At 42.8% G+C, this 15176-nt stretch overlaps 1 protein-coding gene across 2 annotated transcripts in view; it reads right to left on the bottom strand.

Annotated features, from left to right (window-relative positions):
• Positions 1-10349: 10349 nt before the first annotated feature.
• Positions 10350-15176, bottom strand: part of LOC143933722 (uncharacterized) — a 37484-nt gene continuing 32657 nt past the window's right edge. The window contains exon 8 of one of the 2 annotated variants that reach the window (XM_077456719.1): positions 10350-11453. In XM_077456719.1, the coding sequence (XP_077312845.1) occupies positions 11251-11453 (203 nt within the window). In that variant the 3' untranslated portion in view covers positions 10350-11250. The remainder of the gene's footprint in view (positions 11454-15176) is intronic. The other variant, XM_077456717.1, reaches the window with a different exon arrangement.

Below are 15176 nucleotides of genomic sequence, written 5' to 3' on the forward strand. Positions count from 1 at the left end.
CAGGAAGGCGAAAGCCGGAGCAGATCTATCACGTAAATCTGCTGAAAGCCTGGAGGGATAGGGAATCCCTAGTCGCAGAGACTTTGTCACAAGTACAGCCTGATTGCTTAGTTCCTGAGGTTGGAATAGCAGACACCTTATCGAAAGTCCAACAACAGGAGGTTAAAGAGTTTGTACTTCGTAACAAAGAGATTTTCTCTGAGCTTCCGGGACAAACATCTGGCGTAGAGCATGACATTATCACCCCGCCAGGAGAAAAGGTAAAACTAAAACCTTATAGAATACCAGAGGCCCGACGGGAGGCAATACGTGGGGAGGTTCAAAGGATGTTGGATTTGGGTGTGATAGAGGAGTCCCAGAGTGACTGGTCCAGTCCTATCGTACTAGTGCCCAAACCTGATGGGAGCTGGCGGTTTTGTAACGATTTTAGACAATTAAATAAAGTTACAAAATTTGACACCTACCCCATGCCACGTATAGATGAGTTGATTGACCGGCTGGGAACAGCCCGATATATGACAACTCTTGATCTCACCAAAGGGTATTGGCAAATTCCCCTGGCCGAGTCGGCCAAGGAGAAAACTGCGTTTGTAACCCCAGATGGGGCATTCCAATATAAGAGAATGCCGTTTGGGTTACAGAATGCACCGGCAACATTCCAGCGGAAAATGGATAAGATTCTGAGGCCCCATCAGAAATATGCTGCAGCTTACCTGGATGATGTGATTATCCATAGCACAGACTGGGTCTCACATTTGCCAAAAGTACAAGCAGTCCTAGACTCTATCCGGGAAGCTGGGTTTACGGCCAATCCAAAGAAGTGTACCATTGGACAGGAGGAGGCCAAATATCTTGGGTACACTATTGGGAGGGGGGTGATAAAACCCCAAGTCAATAAAGTCGAGGCCATACAGAGTTGGCCACGTCCCAACAGCAAGAAACAGGTACGAGCCTTTCTGGGAATCGCTGGCTATTATCGACGATTCATTCCCCATTTTGCTTCTCAGGCTGTGCCCCTCACCAACCTGACGAAAGGGAAAGAGTCGGTCATGGTTAAATGGTCCCCAGAGGCTGAAGAAGCATTTCAGTCCTTAAAAACAGCCTTATGTAGCCAGCCAGTGTTGTACTCACCAGACTTCTCTAAGGACTTCGTGGTACAAACTGATGCATCAGACGTTGGGTTAGGAGCAGTGTTATCCCAGGTCTGGAACGGGGAAGAGCACCCAGTCATTTACCTCAGCAGGAAGTTGAAGTCCCATGAGGTAAATTACTCCACGATTGAGAAGGAATGTTTAGCAGTGAAGTGGGCTCTAGATTCCCTTCGGTACTATCTGCTAGGTAGGCACTTTGACCTGGTGACTGATCACGCTCCTTTAAAGTGGATGGCTCAAAACAAGGAGACCAATAGAAGGGTAAATAGGTGGTTCCTGGCCCTACAGGAATTTAACTTTACAGTTAAGCATCGCCCTGGTGTTAAAATGGGGAATGTGGATGCTTTGTCTCGGATACATGCGTGTCTGGCTGCTTGTGTTACAACCCCAAGGTTGAAACAAGAGGGGGGGGTATGTGGCAGCACGCAGGTAAAATCACCTGGTTGTATCCAGGATGGGAAATATGTGTGTCCTAGATTCAGGCTTTTTGCAGACTTTTACAATTAGAGGGGAAGAGTTAATGAGCCCAGCTGTAGTAAGTGGGCTCATTAAGACCTCTACAAAAAACCCCAGCATGCATAGGGAGATGCTCCATCCTGGAACCAGTTTTGTGTTGTATAGACTGGGGAGTGTGTCATCTGTTCTGTGCGGTGAGTTAACGCCTGTGTGGCAAACCCCTACAATAGAGACAGGGACTGGGGCAGCACAAGGCTGCACCCAGTTGTTAGACAGGGAGTCTACGTGTGTAGTTAGAGGTCAAGCTGACCAGGATTTATTTTCTTGTTTTATTTTGTTTGGCTGTTATATGTATCACTGCATGTAGCCTAAATAAACCGGATCTTTTGTTTTTTGAACCTACACCGCTGTCTGCTGTGCCTGACTTTGTGTTGTGAACCCATCCAGGGGGTCACACACACCCGCTGCCGAGCTAACCCCTCACAGTATATATATATATATATGTTATGTAACAAGTGGTCATAGGTTGGGATGAGGCAGCAGCCTAGTTGAGGAACAATCCAAAGGTCGGTAATGAGTGGTAATGGACATACAGATGACAGCAGGCATGACAATAGCGAGATATTAGCTGGAGATAGCACAATAATCTGGCAAGCAGGAAGTGTAAAGGCGTGGCCAAAAATAGGAAGTTCATAGGAGGAGCAAAAGGTTCAAGGTTCAAAAGAAACAAGGTTGAAGGCAAGATCATTCAAATAATTGTCCAGGGAGCTGTCCAGCATTCCAGGTGGCTCAGCAAGGAGAGACATCACCAAACGCAGCAGAGGTCGCTGCTCCTTTGCCTGTGAGTATGTACAGTAGCTCACAAAAATGAGTACACCCCTCACATTTTTGTAAATATTTTATTATATCTTTCCATGTGACAACATGAAAAGATATTATATCTTCCCATGTGAAGAAATTACACTTTTCTACAATGTAAAGTAGTGAGTGTACAGCTTGTATAACAGTGTAATTTTGCTGTCCCCTCAAAATAACTTAACCCACAGCCATTAATGTCTAAACCACTGGCATCAAAAGTGAGTACACCCCTAAGTGAAAATTACCAAATTGGGCCAAAAGTATCAATATTTTGTTTGGCCACCAATCATTTTCTAGCACTGCCTTAACCCTCTTGGGCATGGAATTCACCAGAGCTTTACAGATTGCCACTGGAGTCTCCACTCCTCTATGACATCATCACGGAGCTGGTGGATGTTAGAGACATACATGTTATCAGGTAACATAGTTAGTCAGATTGAAAAAAGACACAAGTTCATCTAGTTCAACCACAAAACAAATAATAATATACAATCCCAAATACCCAATTCTATACCCACAGTTGATCCAGAGGAAGGCAAAAAACCCCAGCAGAGCATGATCCAACTTTACCTATAAATGTTAGTACCCAGTTATATTATGTACTTACACACTAGGCCTTTGCACCCTCTTGTTTTATGTTTTGTTGTATGTTGGTTAGATTCCTCCACCTGAAGAGGGAAGCATTAATGAAGCATACATGTTCTTGCTAGGAAATGTTACGAGGGTGGTCCCCAATTGATGCAACTCTGGCCTTTAACAACACCTTAGTGCTATGGTGTTATGTCTGTGGATTTGCATGTTCAATTAGGTTGCCTGGTTAAGGTTTAGTTTGGGAACCTGTGTGGCTGTTGTGCATAAAACGTAGCCATGTGATGTGAAGATGAAAACCGTCTAATGAGAAAAAAAAATTCTATTTCTATTTTAATATTTTTCAAAGACACAATACAACAGGATGCAGCATGAAAGAGAAATAAGAGTCCTGCCATATAAGCAGGTAAAAGGTACAAAGAAAAGAATACAAAAATCTGAGAAAAAGCAAACATCCATCAGTTACATCCTAGTACATCTCAATAGGACAGGATATAAAAGTATGCTGGCCCAATGGTATTAGCAGTGCAATACAGAACCCATTGTTATAAGGTTCCTCAGGCTCAGGCCATTGCCAACCCCTTATAGCCGGGACTGGAATTGCAAGCTGATACATCCAGTTTGTACAAAACTGGTATACAAAAGTGAAATAAAATGAAGAAAAAGAAAGGAAAGGGAAGACCATATGAAAATCACAGCCTGCCCAACACCACTCACCTCCGCCACCTATCAATGATCAAGATGAAGTTTGGATATATGATATACAGGGATTCCAGACTCACTCAAACCACTCATGCCGCGTACACATGATCGGACTATCCGGAGGATGCGCTGTCACATCATAAGGGGTGAGGTCACCATGTGACTTCACCCGTGAGCCCGCCCCTTGTCCCTATATAAGTCACCACACAACGCGTCCCCAGCATTACGGCCCGAGAGAGCATTGTGTCAACATCGGAAGAAGAGAAGAAGAAGGAAGAAGAAGAAGAGAAGGAGAAGCAGAAGGCGGCGGCGACAGAAGACCGGGCCAACGCTAGTAAAAGAGCTGGAAGAAGAAAGCGAAGGCCCGGCAAGAAGAACCGAAGAGCGGCACAAGACCCCCGAAGTCGGAAGAAGACCCCCAGACGGCGGCGGTGACGAAGAAGAAAGCCGGGCTCCTCCGCTAGTAAAAGAGCTAGCAAAAGTGCAGAAGATAGCGGAGGAGTCCGGCGAGAATACCCCTGAAGACGGAAGAAGAAAAGACCCCGGAGCTGTCTTTTAAGAACCTGTGTTGTGTTTTTTTATGTACACTTTTTTTCCCCAGGTGAATGGGTAGGGGTACGATGTACCCCATACTCATTCACATAGGGTAGGGGGCCGGAATCTCGGGGCCCCCTTATTAAAGGGGGCTCTCGGATTCTGATAAGCCCCCCGCAGACCCCGACAATCAACGGCCAGGATTGTCGGGAAGAGGCCCTTGTCCTCATCAACATGGGGACAAGGTGCTTTGGGGTGGGGAGCCGCAGGGCCCCCCTTTCCCCAAAGCACCCCCCAATGTTGAGGGCACGCCGTCTGGTACGGTTCAGGCGGGGGGACGCTCGCTCATCCCCACCCCCTTTCCTGACCGGCCGGGCTACGTGCTCAAATAAGGGTCTGCTATGGACTTTGGGGGACCCCCACGTTGTTTTTTTGGCGTAGGGCTTCCCCTTTAAATCCATACCAGGTAACAGGGATCGCAAGGTTTCAATCTTGCCAATGGAGGCAGAGATATTGACTTCCTTCGCTAGTCCTGTCTACCTGGAGCCACGTTCAAAATGAATGGACTTTACTCCATGTGTGGGCAAGTCCATTCATTTCAAAAGTCCGGCAGACTAGAACACAGACGGGCAGATTGTCCGCTGGTCTGCCGAGTCTGGCTGACAATTTTGAGTCAAGACTTCTTTCTAAGTCTGCCGGACTTTTGGAGAGAAAAAGTCCGCAGGAGTCCACACACGGGCGGATTGTCCGGCGGATTCTGGTCTGCCGGAACAAGTCCGCCGGATTCTGGTCCGCCGGAACAAGTCCGCCGGATAATCCGATAGTGTGTATGTGGCATAAGAGGTATCCTTTAGGACACTAATCGTTTTTAATGTTGGTCATTATCCATGTAAATTTTTGTTTCATCATGGCCAGATCTACCTCAGGGCTTCTCTAAGTGATGGCGATTGTAATTTTGGCAGATAAAAAACAAAGTATATTAAGATTTTTGCATGTCTCAGAATAAAACTGTTTCCTAAGAAAAAGCCTTGCAATGGTTAAAAAAAAAAATTGTAGGGAAAAAAATAACTCTGAGCCCTTGTACACACGGTCAGACATTCCGACAACAAAATCCGTCGGATTTTGTCCGAAACTTGTGTTGCATACACACGGTCAGACAAAGTTGTCAGAAAATCTGATCGTACGTAATGTGATGACGTTATTTCATTATGACGGGACTATGTTCAGGCTAGTAGCCAATAGCTTTGGTCTAGGAATTTGATCTGAGCATGCGTGGCACTTTGTCCATTGGAGTAGGCTACACATGATCGGAGTATGTCCGATAGGAGCATTTTGTCGGAAAATTTTACCGTCAAGTTGGAAAAATTGGTCCGTCGGATATTCCAACGGAAACAGTCCGATGCAGACCACACACAGTCGGAATATCCGACAAAACGGTTCAATAGGAAACATTCCGTCGGAATCTCTGACCGTGTGTAAGGGCTAACACATCATGAAATTTAAAAAAATATAAAACCTAATTTATTTATTTTGTTTATACAATCAGTACCCCTTTATGTCATGAAATGTGGAGTTAGCCCTCTATTGCTGCAATTACAGCCTCCATTTTTCTGGGAAGGCTTTCCCCAAGATTTTAAAGTGTATCTGTGGGAATGTATGTCCTAAAGTTGGATGAGAAGATCTTGTTCACAATTAACATTTCAGTTCATCCCAGTGGTGTTCAGTAGGGTTAAGGTCTAAGCTCTGTGTAGGCCACTTGAGTTCCTTTACACCAGACTCAACAAACCATGTCCTTATGAAGCTGACTTTGTGTACAGGGGTACAGTCATGCTGGAACATAAAAGAGTCTTCCCCAAACTGTTGCCATAAGGTTGTAGTCACACAACGAAATTGTCTTCGTATACTTTAGCATTAACTATACTCTTTACTGGAAACATCAAATATTATTGATTTGTAGGTAATGTCCTAAAACATTTGCCTATACAGTTTAAGTTTCATGGTCAGATGTCTACAAACGTTTGTAGAGAATAATTCAGCAAAGGGGTGAACTTTCCCTGGTTGGCCTGAACCCCTTAGTGTTTTTTTTTTGGGAGCCTTGGGAAGTCTTTGCCCTATCCCTGAGCTCCCACCTCTTTACATGTAGACCAAAAACTATACCTACTGGGTTTCCAGTAACACAGGAGGAACTCACAAGTGTGTGGCCTTCCTCAATGTGGATACCAGAGGACAGTGTGTAGCAAGGCTTACAGATACCCAGTGAAGTGACTGACCTCGAGTGATACCCAGATATGAAGCAAGATGTCCGATCGGAATTCTCTACACACCGATCGGATCATGTTGTCGGAAAGTTTTATAGCCCAGCTCTAAAACTTTGTCGGTCGGATATTCTGACAGAAACAGTCCGATGGAGCCCACACACAGTCGGATTATCCGACAACACGATTCGATCGGACATTTTCCGTCGGAATGTCACCCGGTTAGGAAATTTATGTGTGAATTAGGAATAAAATTATGCTGAGGTAAAATAAAGAGAGCAGTTAAAGGGATCACTACTACATATTTTCTGGGACTGCCCAATGTTAGGTGACTTCTGGTGTGGTGTCAAGACTTTCATTAAAGATTTGACTGGCTGGTCTCTTCCAAATATGCCAACCACCTACCTTTTGCACAACATGCAAATATAATTCAAACGTTATAAAAACTCACCTCAGAGGGAAGATTACTTTTTCCCCTACTCCCCACTTTTTACATTTTTGTTTTGTTTTTTTGTTTCTCATTCCTTTTCTTTCTTTCTGTTTTTTTTTTGTTTTTGTTTCTCATTCCTTGTCAGTCCTACTCCTAGTTACTGCTTATTATATGGGACTAGCCTAAATTACAGATCTAGAAACGTATTCATAGTTTCATAGTTTGTTAGGTTGAATAAAGACACCAGTCCATCCAGTTCAACCTGAGTGAGTGTCTATAATTGTCCATATCCCTGTACATTGCACAGTCACGTCGGCCCCTACCCTCAAGGAGCCCACAACCCAAGGTCCCCATTCACATACTAGGGGCCAATTTTCGACAGAAGCCAATTAACCTACCTGCATGTCTTTGTATTGTATTGAACTATTCTATTTTCAACTTGCTCGATCTTTGCCTACTATTTTTGAAATAATGATTCTGCTCTAAATACCATCATATTTATTTGTATAAAAATATATTGTTTAATCTCATGAATAAGTATGTAATTTAAATGAAACTTGTATTTACTTGATGGTAATTTGAATTGTTTTTGTTCCTATATACCTTTGAAAAAAAAAATAATAAAAAAAAAAAAAAAACTCGTACTGTTTAGTGAACTGACCCATAACCCTTCAAAAATCTTTTCATTTACTGGAAACACTTTACTTGTTGATTGCAGTAATGGGATTATTTGTTGTACATTTTATCTCATGGGACCTGTTTATTGAACACAGGAGACCAAATCTTGGAAAACAGACACACAGCAGATGCTATACAGAAGGTGCACGTCTGTGTAACTTCCCAAAGAATTTGAACACTTTGAAAGGGACACTTTACAACATATATTGACTCAACCCCCCCCCCCCCCCCCCCCAAAAAAAAAAAAAAATATTTACGAATTTTAAGCAATATGCAGAGCTGTAAAGTGGTATGTAGCAGTTGAATTCAGAGTTGCAATCAAACTTGGGCGAGCAGGCATGAATATATCCATCAAAATGCTTGAAGGGCATACATTGAGCTTCGTCAAGGTCATTTCAGTAATTTAAATAGCAAAGAGTTGCAAGCACATGTGCAGCCAAAATGAGAAAATTTTGCAGCATTTCAAAAATTTTGTAAAACACACAGTGTTTTACGGATAGACTTTCCCAATTTGAAGGACTATATATGCTACTGAAAGCCATGAGAAATGTTGAAACTTACCACCACACTGACTCCTTCCCCTCACTTTCCCATGTCCCCCTTTTTAAATTTTTTCCTTTTTTCTCCACCCCCCCCCCCCCTTATCATTTTCTGTTCCATATGTATAGCTCTGCTCCCATCCACTATGTGCCTATGTCTAGCTTTCCTGTAGGAATGCCAATGTTCCTCTGTCATTCTTACTTTTCCTACTATATTTATCCAAAAAACGTAGCAGGAATTGACCATATACCCTGTATTTCAAATATTAGTTATTTTATGAATTCCTTCTTTCATATCGTTATTGTTTATATTTCTGTTTATAATTGTAATATTTCATGAATGCTTCAATCATACTTTTAATACATTATATTATATCACTGTCATCTTGACTGTGATCCAATGTACGATGTTGATCATTTTTCCTTTTTTTTGTATATATTAAAATGCATTTAAATAAAGAAATTATAAGAAAGGAAAATAAATAGTACATATTCCAAAAGTCACTGGCCACCCAGATGATTGTGGCTCTCAATTAGAGTTCTACACATCACACTGCAACTCTGCATAATGGAGCTAGCTAATGATAGGGCATTGTATTTTTTCACATTTAAAATAGCAATTTATTAGCACATCCAAAAGGAACCTGTTGCCTAGCGTTTATCTCCAACACGAGGAGCCTGCATTTTTTCCTGGCTTGGCAAACTGCTTAGGTGTAACTTTTTTTGAAGCCAGGAACAGCTTTTTTGATAGTCTTTTGGTAGCTTTCTTTCTTTGGCAGCCCTAAATGCCTCTTCCCTTTCAGCCTTTCACATTTCAAGCTTCTGGTTTCTCGTGACCATAATTTCTACCAGAGAAGCACCATAGCAACCTGGAATTTCATTGCATTGTGACTTTTGGAATTTTGCCACCTGCCCTTTCTTGTGTATTCTTCTGTACGAAACAGTCCAATGGATTTGCCAAGAGTTCCCCTTGGAAAGGAAGACAGGCTCACTGTAACCACTGAAGCTTCACAGTTTGACCTTTATGGATCAGCTATAATGGCCAAGAGACTGTGGATACATGTTTACAACCCTATTCACAGGGATGCTAGAGTCAATATGGGACTAATGTATGCTCCTAAATTCATCTTTAAAATTCCATATGAACCATGATACTTTTTACCTACCTATCTGGATTCGGACCTAGTAATGCTACCGAGATAGACAAGAATTAAACTTTGGTGGACCTTGGTGAGTTTGGACCTGTGTGTGGTTATTCTAAGGCATTCTCACAGTATTAGAGCGGTTTAAACCCATGATTTGGATGCCTTTGTAAATTTATACAGCAGAACCATATGCGGTACATCCTTATCTGCTGAAATAAGTCTACAATTTTGTCTGCTAAATACATCAAAATTGTAATACTACTGCTGTATATAGTATACCTATCTGCATTTACAAGTTGTGAAGGCAAGTCAGCAAAAAGCCTATTAGCACTACATCTTGCAATACAGTATTAAAATAAGTTTTGACTTTATTGTTATTACCTGTGCCATGACAAGCCAAGCGAGACTAAAGTCTGGGTTATATTTTTATTCATTGTCATAAACCTATTTTTAATCCAGCCAAGGAAAAGTTTATTCAGAATATACAAAGCATTCTAAGGCTGGCCATACTCTTAGCCCTTGTACACACGGTCGGAGAATTCGTCGGAATGTGTCCTATCGGACCGTGTTGTCGGATAATCTGACTGTGTGTGGTATGCATCGGACTGATTCCGTCGGAATATCCGTCGGACCCAATTTTCCAACTTGTTGGAAATATTTTCCAACAAACTGGTCCGATCGGACATACTCCGATCATGTGTAGAGAATTCAGATCGGACAAAGTGCCACGCATGCTCAGATCAAATTCCTACACCAAAGCTATTGGCTACTAGCCTGAACGTAGTCCCGTCGTAACGAAATAACGTCATCACGTTCTGAACGATCGGATTTTCCGACAACTTGGTCCGACCGTGTGTATGCAACAGTTTCGGACACAATCCGTCGGACAAAATCCGTCGGACAAAATCCAACGGATTTGGTTGGCAGAATGTCCGACCGTGTGTACAGGGGCTTAGATGTATGGATTCTTCCATGGATGGAGGAAGCTCCCCTGTTGGTTATTGTATTCTGACAGCTGCCATCTGTTACCAGAGAGAAAAACTAAGGGTTTCATTTAAACCTTAAACATTAGCATGTTGATGAAGAGGTTGGGGGAGGAACCAAGGAAGGCAAGGAATAATCAGATTCAACTTCAGCTTTATTATATAGTAGTTGAAGAGTGGATCAGTGGTAGACAGGGCTGCTGATAGGCCAGTACAACTGGCCCTGTTGTACCGGGCCTGACCAGCAGGGGGGCCCGGGCAAGCAAAGCAGATAAACGCAAGTGCTGCCTGCAGAGACAGTGCCACCCGTGCCGCCAATGCCGTAATATGCTACAGACAGTGTCACCCATGCCACCAATGCCATAATGTGCTACAGACAGTGCCGCCAATGCCGTAATGTGCTGCAGACATTGCCACCCATGCCGCCAATGCCGCAATGTGCTGCAGACAGTGCCACCCATGCCTATCACTTGTAGACAAACCTGCACTTTGTTTAAAGGCGGGGTCAGGGGAGGGGCCAGGGGCAGGGCGGGGCTGAAGGAGGGACCATGGGCAGGGCCAGTGGTGGAGCTGAAGGGGGCCCCATCAGGTAGACTGTACGGGCCCCATGATTTCTATCAGAGGCCCTGGTGGTAGATGTGCAAATTATACTCATCTGTTCTGTAGGAGACCCTCTGCCATAATATTTGATCATTTTATTGCATTTCATTTAACATTTTAACATACACAATTAATTAAGTTTAAAATTATATTCCAAATTATTTCAAATTATATTTATGTATATAATTTATTTTAAAAATTGTATGTGTATCAAGTGTTTCCTTGCATTTCTTCAATACCTCTTCAAAATCCATAGCTAGTTTTGGAATTAGTTGCTAGAAGGAAACCTACCATCGCCTTTGCTTTTATTTTTATTTAACTAGAATGATGATCAGTCTCTTAGCACGGCCAGAGCAGCAATGCAAAATATTATCAGATGGTGAAGAAAAAACATAATTGTCATGCCATTACTACATATAATATCATTCTTTACTAACATCTTATTACTGGTAGATCGGTATTCTTTGATGAGTTTATTTTCACAAATGCTCTCCATGGCACATCCATGCAACAATTCCTCTCTAGAAATAGATCCTGTTCAAAGAAAATGGTGGAAAATGACGGAATAAGTGTTAAAAAAAATTACATTTTAAACATTTATGTAAAAAAAAAATATATATATATATATACAGTATATATATATATATATATATATATATATATATATATATATATATATATATATATATATATATATATATTTGGGGGTTACAGCATATTTCGCTGTTCGAGCCCAATTGGGGAGATTTTCATTCACTTCCTGTTCCAGAGACACAACATGAAGTGAGGGGAATAACCTTTTTAGACAACTGCAAATGGAATTTTTTTTACTAAGAATCTCCATCCAAAAGGGGATGTTCAGCTTTAAGGCCTCCTCCCCACCTCCTTTTCCAACACATTTTTTTGGGGGGTGGGGCAGATACCTGGCTTTGACAGGTAACTGCTCCCACTTCCACCCGGATCACCTAAGCGATCCCACCGGAACTTCTCCTCTTCTTCACCCTCCCTGCAGTCATCTGGGGCACGTCACAGGTCCCAGAAGACTGCGGGACCATTCACAATGTTCAGCATGGCTCGTGCAGTGGGCACTAGGCTGTGAAGCCTCAAGCTGTTGCAACTGGGCGCCCACAGTTGAGGTGCCGGCACCTGGGAGAGAAGACAAAAGGGAAGGGATAGCTTGTGTGAACACATTGCTGGATCCCCGGACAGGTGAGTGTCTGTTTGTAAAAGTCAACAGCTAAAGTTTTTGTAGCTGCTGACTTTTAGGCTGTGTTCACATATTTGAAAATCGGATGCATTTTGAACTGAATCCGATTTGCATAACATGGGAACCAGACCGGCTTTCAATGGAGCTGATTCATATACTGTATATGCGGGCTGATTGTGGTGCGAATTGATATAACAAGATAACAGTGCCACAGGTTGGTATGTGCACATATTGTAAATGGACTGCAGATTTCTCAATTATTGACCATATCCATAAGTAATTAGATGGGTAAACGACAGATTAGTGCAAGTCCTCTACAACATAAAAAGTGTTCAGTGCTATAGTATAAATTAAATCAAACAAATATTCCTACTAATAATTGATTGCATAATTGTGCAAGTATACAAATGAAATTGCAAAGTAGGTTAGTGCAAACTACACGCGATATCATCAGCGTCCCTGCCCCACTCAATGCACGTTTCGTCCAAATGATATCCTCGCAGAGCGGCAGGGTTGTGGTGCGAATTAAAAAAGGGTCCTGTGTGTTTTTCAGTCTGGTTCAGGTGCGACTTAAATGTCTAATTCGCACTTGAATCGCACCTGAACTGCTGAATGGAAACCGCTCTGGATTTTGCACAGAAACTGGACCCGCATATCTGTGAACCCGGCCTGAATAAACACAAAATTGGCTGAAGTTCCTCTTTAAGTGCTAAACGAGTAAACAAGTTCTAAATGAAGCCTAAATGAAGAGGCATTACTTACCTTCAGTGTGATATGTCCATTGTGCTGCTTTGTCTTCCTTATCTGAAATCTTCATGATTGATGAATGGAGGATAGGTGGATGATAGATAGGTTCGCCCCCTCCATTCATAGGTTGTATTTCTATTATAGTGGCTGCAGTAAAGCTTCAATGAATGGAGGAGCTGGATAGATAGGATGAGCAGATTTGGACACGCTTGATGAGACCCTGTGACAGCCACTTAGTTCTATTAGCCCATGCCACACTAGAAGTTTACAGCAGGAGGGGTGTGGTACAGGAGGAAGATTTCGGTGAACAGGGGACACAGCAGAGACATACACTATATTATCAAATGTATTGGGATGACTGCCTTTACATGCACATGAACTTTAATGGCAATCCAGTCTTAGTCCATGTGGTTCAATACTGAGTTGGCCCACCCTTTGCAGCTATAATAACAACTTCAACTCTTCTGGGAAGGCCGTCCACAAGGTTTCGGAGTGTGTCTATGGGAATGTTTGACCATTCTTTCAGAAGCGCATTCGTGAGGTCAGGTACCAGACTCTGTGTGGGCCAGAAAAGTTCCTCCACCCCAAACTCGCTCATCCATATCTTTAAGGACCTTGCTTTGTACACTGGTCCAAATCATTTGGCGGAGGAGGGATTATGGTGTGGGGTTGTTTTTCAGGGGTTGGACCGCTTAGTTCCAGTAAAGGGAACTCTTAAGGCATCAGCAGACCAAGACATTCTGGACAATTTCATGCTCCCAACTTTATGGGAACAGTTTGGGGATGGATCCTTCCTGTTTCAACATGACTACACACCAGTGCACAAAGCAAGGTAGGTCCATAAAGACATGGATGAACGAGTTTGGGGTGGAGGAACTTAACTGATCTGCACTCGATAGAACACCTTTGGTATGAATTAGAGTGGAGACTGTGAGCCAGGCCTTCTTAACCACATCAGTACCTGACCTTACAAATGTGCTTCTGGAAGAATGGTCAAACATTCCCATAGACACACTCCTAAAACTTGTGGACAGCCTTCACAGAAGAGTTGAAGCTTGTACAGCCTTCCAAAGAGAGTTGAAGCTTGTATAGCTGCAAAGGGTGGGCCAACTCAATATTAAACCCTACGGACTAAGACTGGGATGCCATTAAAGTTCATGTGCATGTGAGGCTGGGTTCACACCTCTGAAAATTGGATGCAGGCTTCCCCGCATCCAATCTGTATAGCAGGAGATTGTAACAGGCTCTCTATGGAGCCGGTTCACATATCTAGGGAGCAGCTGCGGAGCATCTTTGGCTTTGTTTCACGGCCAAATTCAGGCAAAGATCCGGCTCTGATTCATCCCTGCAATGGAGAACAGGGATTCATAGCATTCTGGTATGATCCGCAGCCATTTCCGGTGTGAACCGAGCCTAAAGGCAGGCACTCCAATACTTTTGGTAATATAGTGTATTTCACAGAAAGTAAATTACTTGTGCTGATTTATTTTTATTTCTAATGGGTAAAGATAGGATTTAAATTTATAGTAAAATACATCTAAAAAAAAAAAACATGTGCAAAGTGTGCACAACATGTCTCTTATACTGTATATCAAACTGTAGAGATCCAAATCCATGAAAAAAAAAAGCTATATTCACACATGTTGTGCCACCACATCTTAAAAAAACAGCTCACCATACAATTTTGACCCTTAAAATATAGAAAGGTCAAAAAGTATTTGTTATCGCCTTAACCAAGTCGGATGGAGATCCAGACTATATAAATTACATTTGTTGTGCAAATACAGAAAATCATGTTTCGCTCCTATAATTGCATACAATAACCTTGGGTTTGAGATATTTGGGTTCAGTTTGTTTCAGAACAGAAAAAAACTCCAAGTAAAAAAAAAAGACAGTACCCCATTCTTCCAAATACTTTTTCAGGACTGAAATTTGTTGCATGTGAGGTTAGGAGCGATATGGACTGAAGGCTATTTAGTCCTCTAAGTCAGGGGTCGTCAACCCCCGGGCTGCGGCCCACTACCAGGCCGTGGCCTTTCTTCAGTGGGGCCGCGGGCATGGGCGGCCAGCATGTAAGCACCGGGTGGAAGAGATAGCGAGCGGGAAGGCAACATGGCAGGTGACATCATCTTTCTCCACCCCCTGCATCGCTGCTCTTCCACCCTGTCAGCCTCAATGTCGGAAGTGCAGCAGGGAGCAGATGATATCATCTCTCACTGCTCTCCTGCCTTCACACGGCGCCCTTCTATGCTAGATGGACCAGTGCTGCCACCAATGCAGTGGCAGGCTGTGTGGCAAGTGAC

The sequence above is a fragment of the Lithobates pipiens genome, unplaced genomic scaffold (genome assembly GCF_037356315.1).
Source record: "Lithobates pipiens isolate NorthernLeopardFrog02 unplaced genomic scaffold, aLitPip1_a1.2 Scaffold_27, whole genome shotgun sequence".
Classification (NCBI taxonomy): domain Eukaryota; kingdom Metazoa; phylum Chordata; class Amphibia; order Anura; family Ranidae; genus Lithobates; species Lithobates pipiens.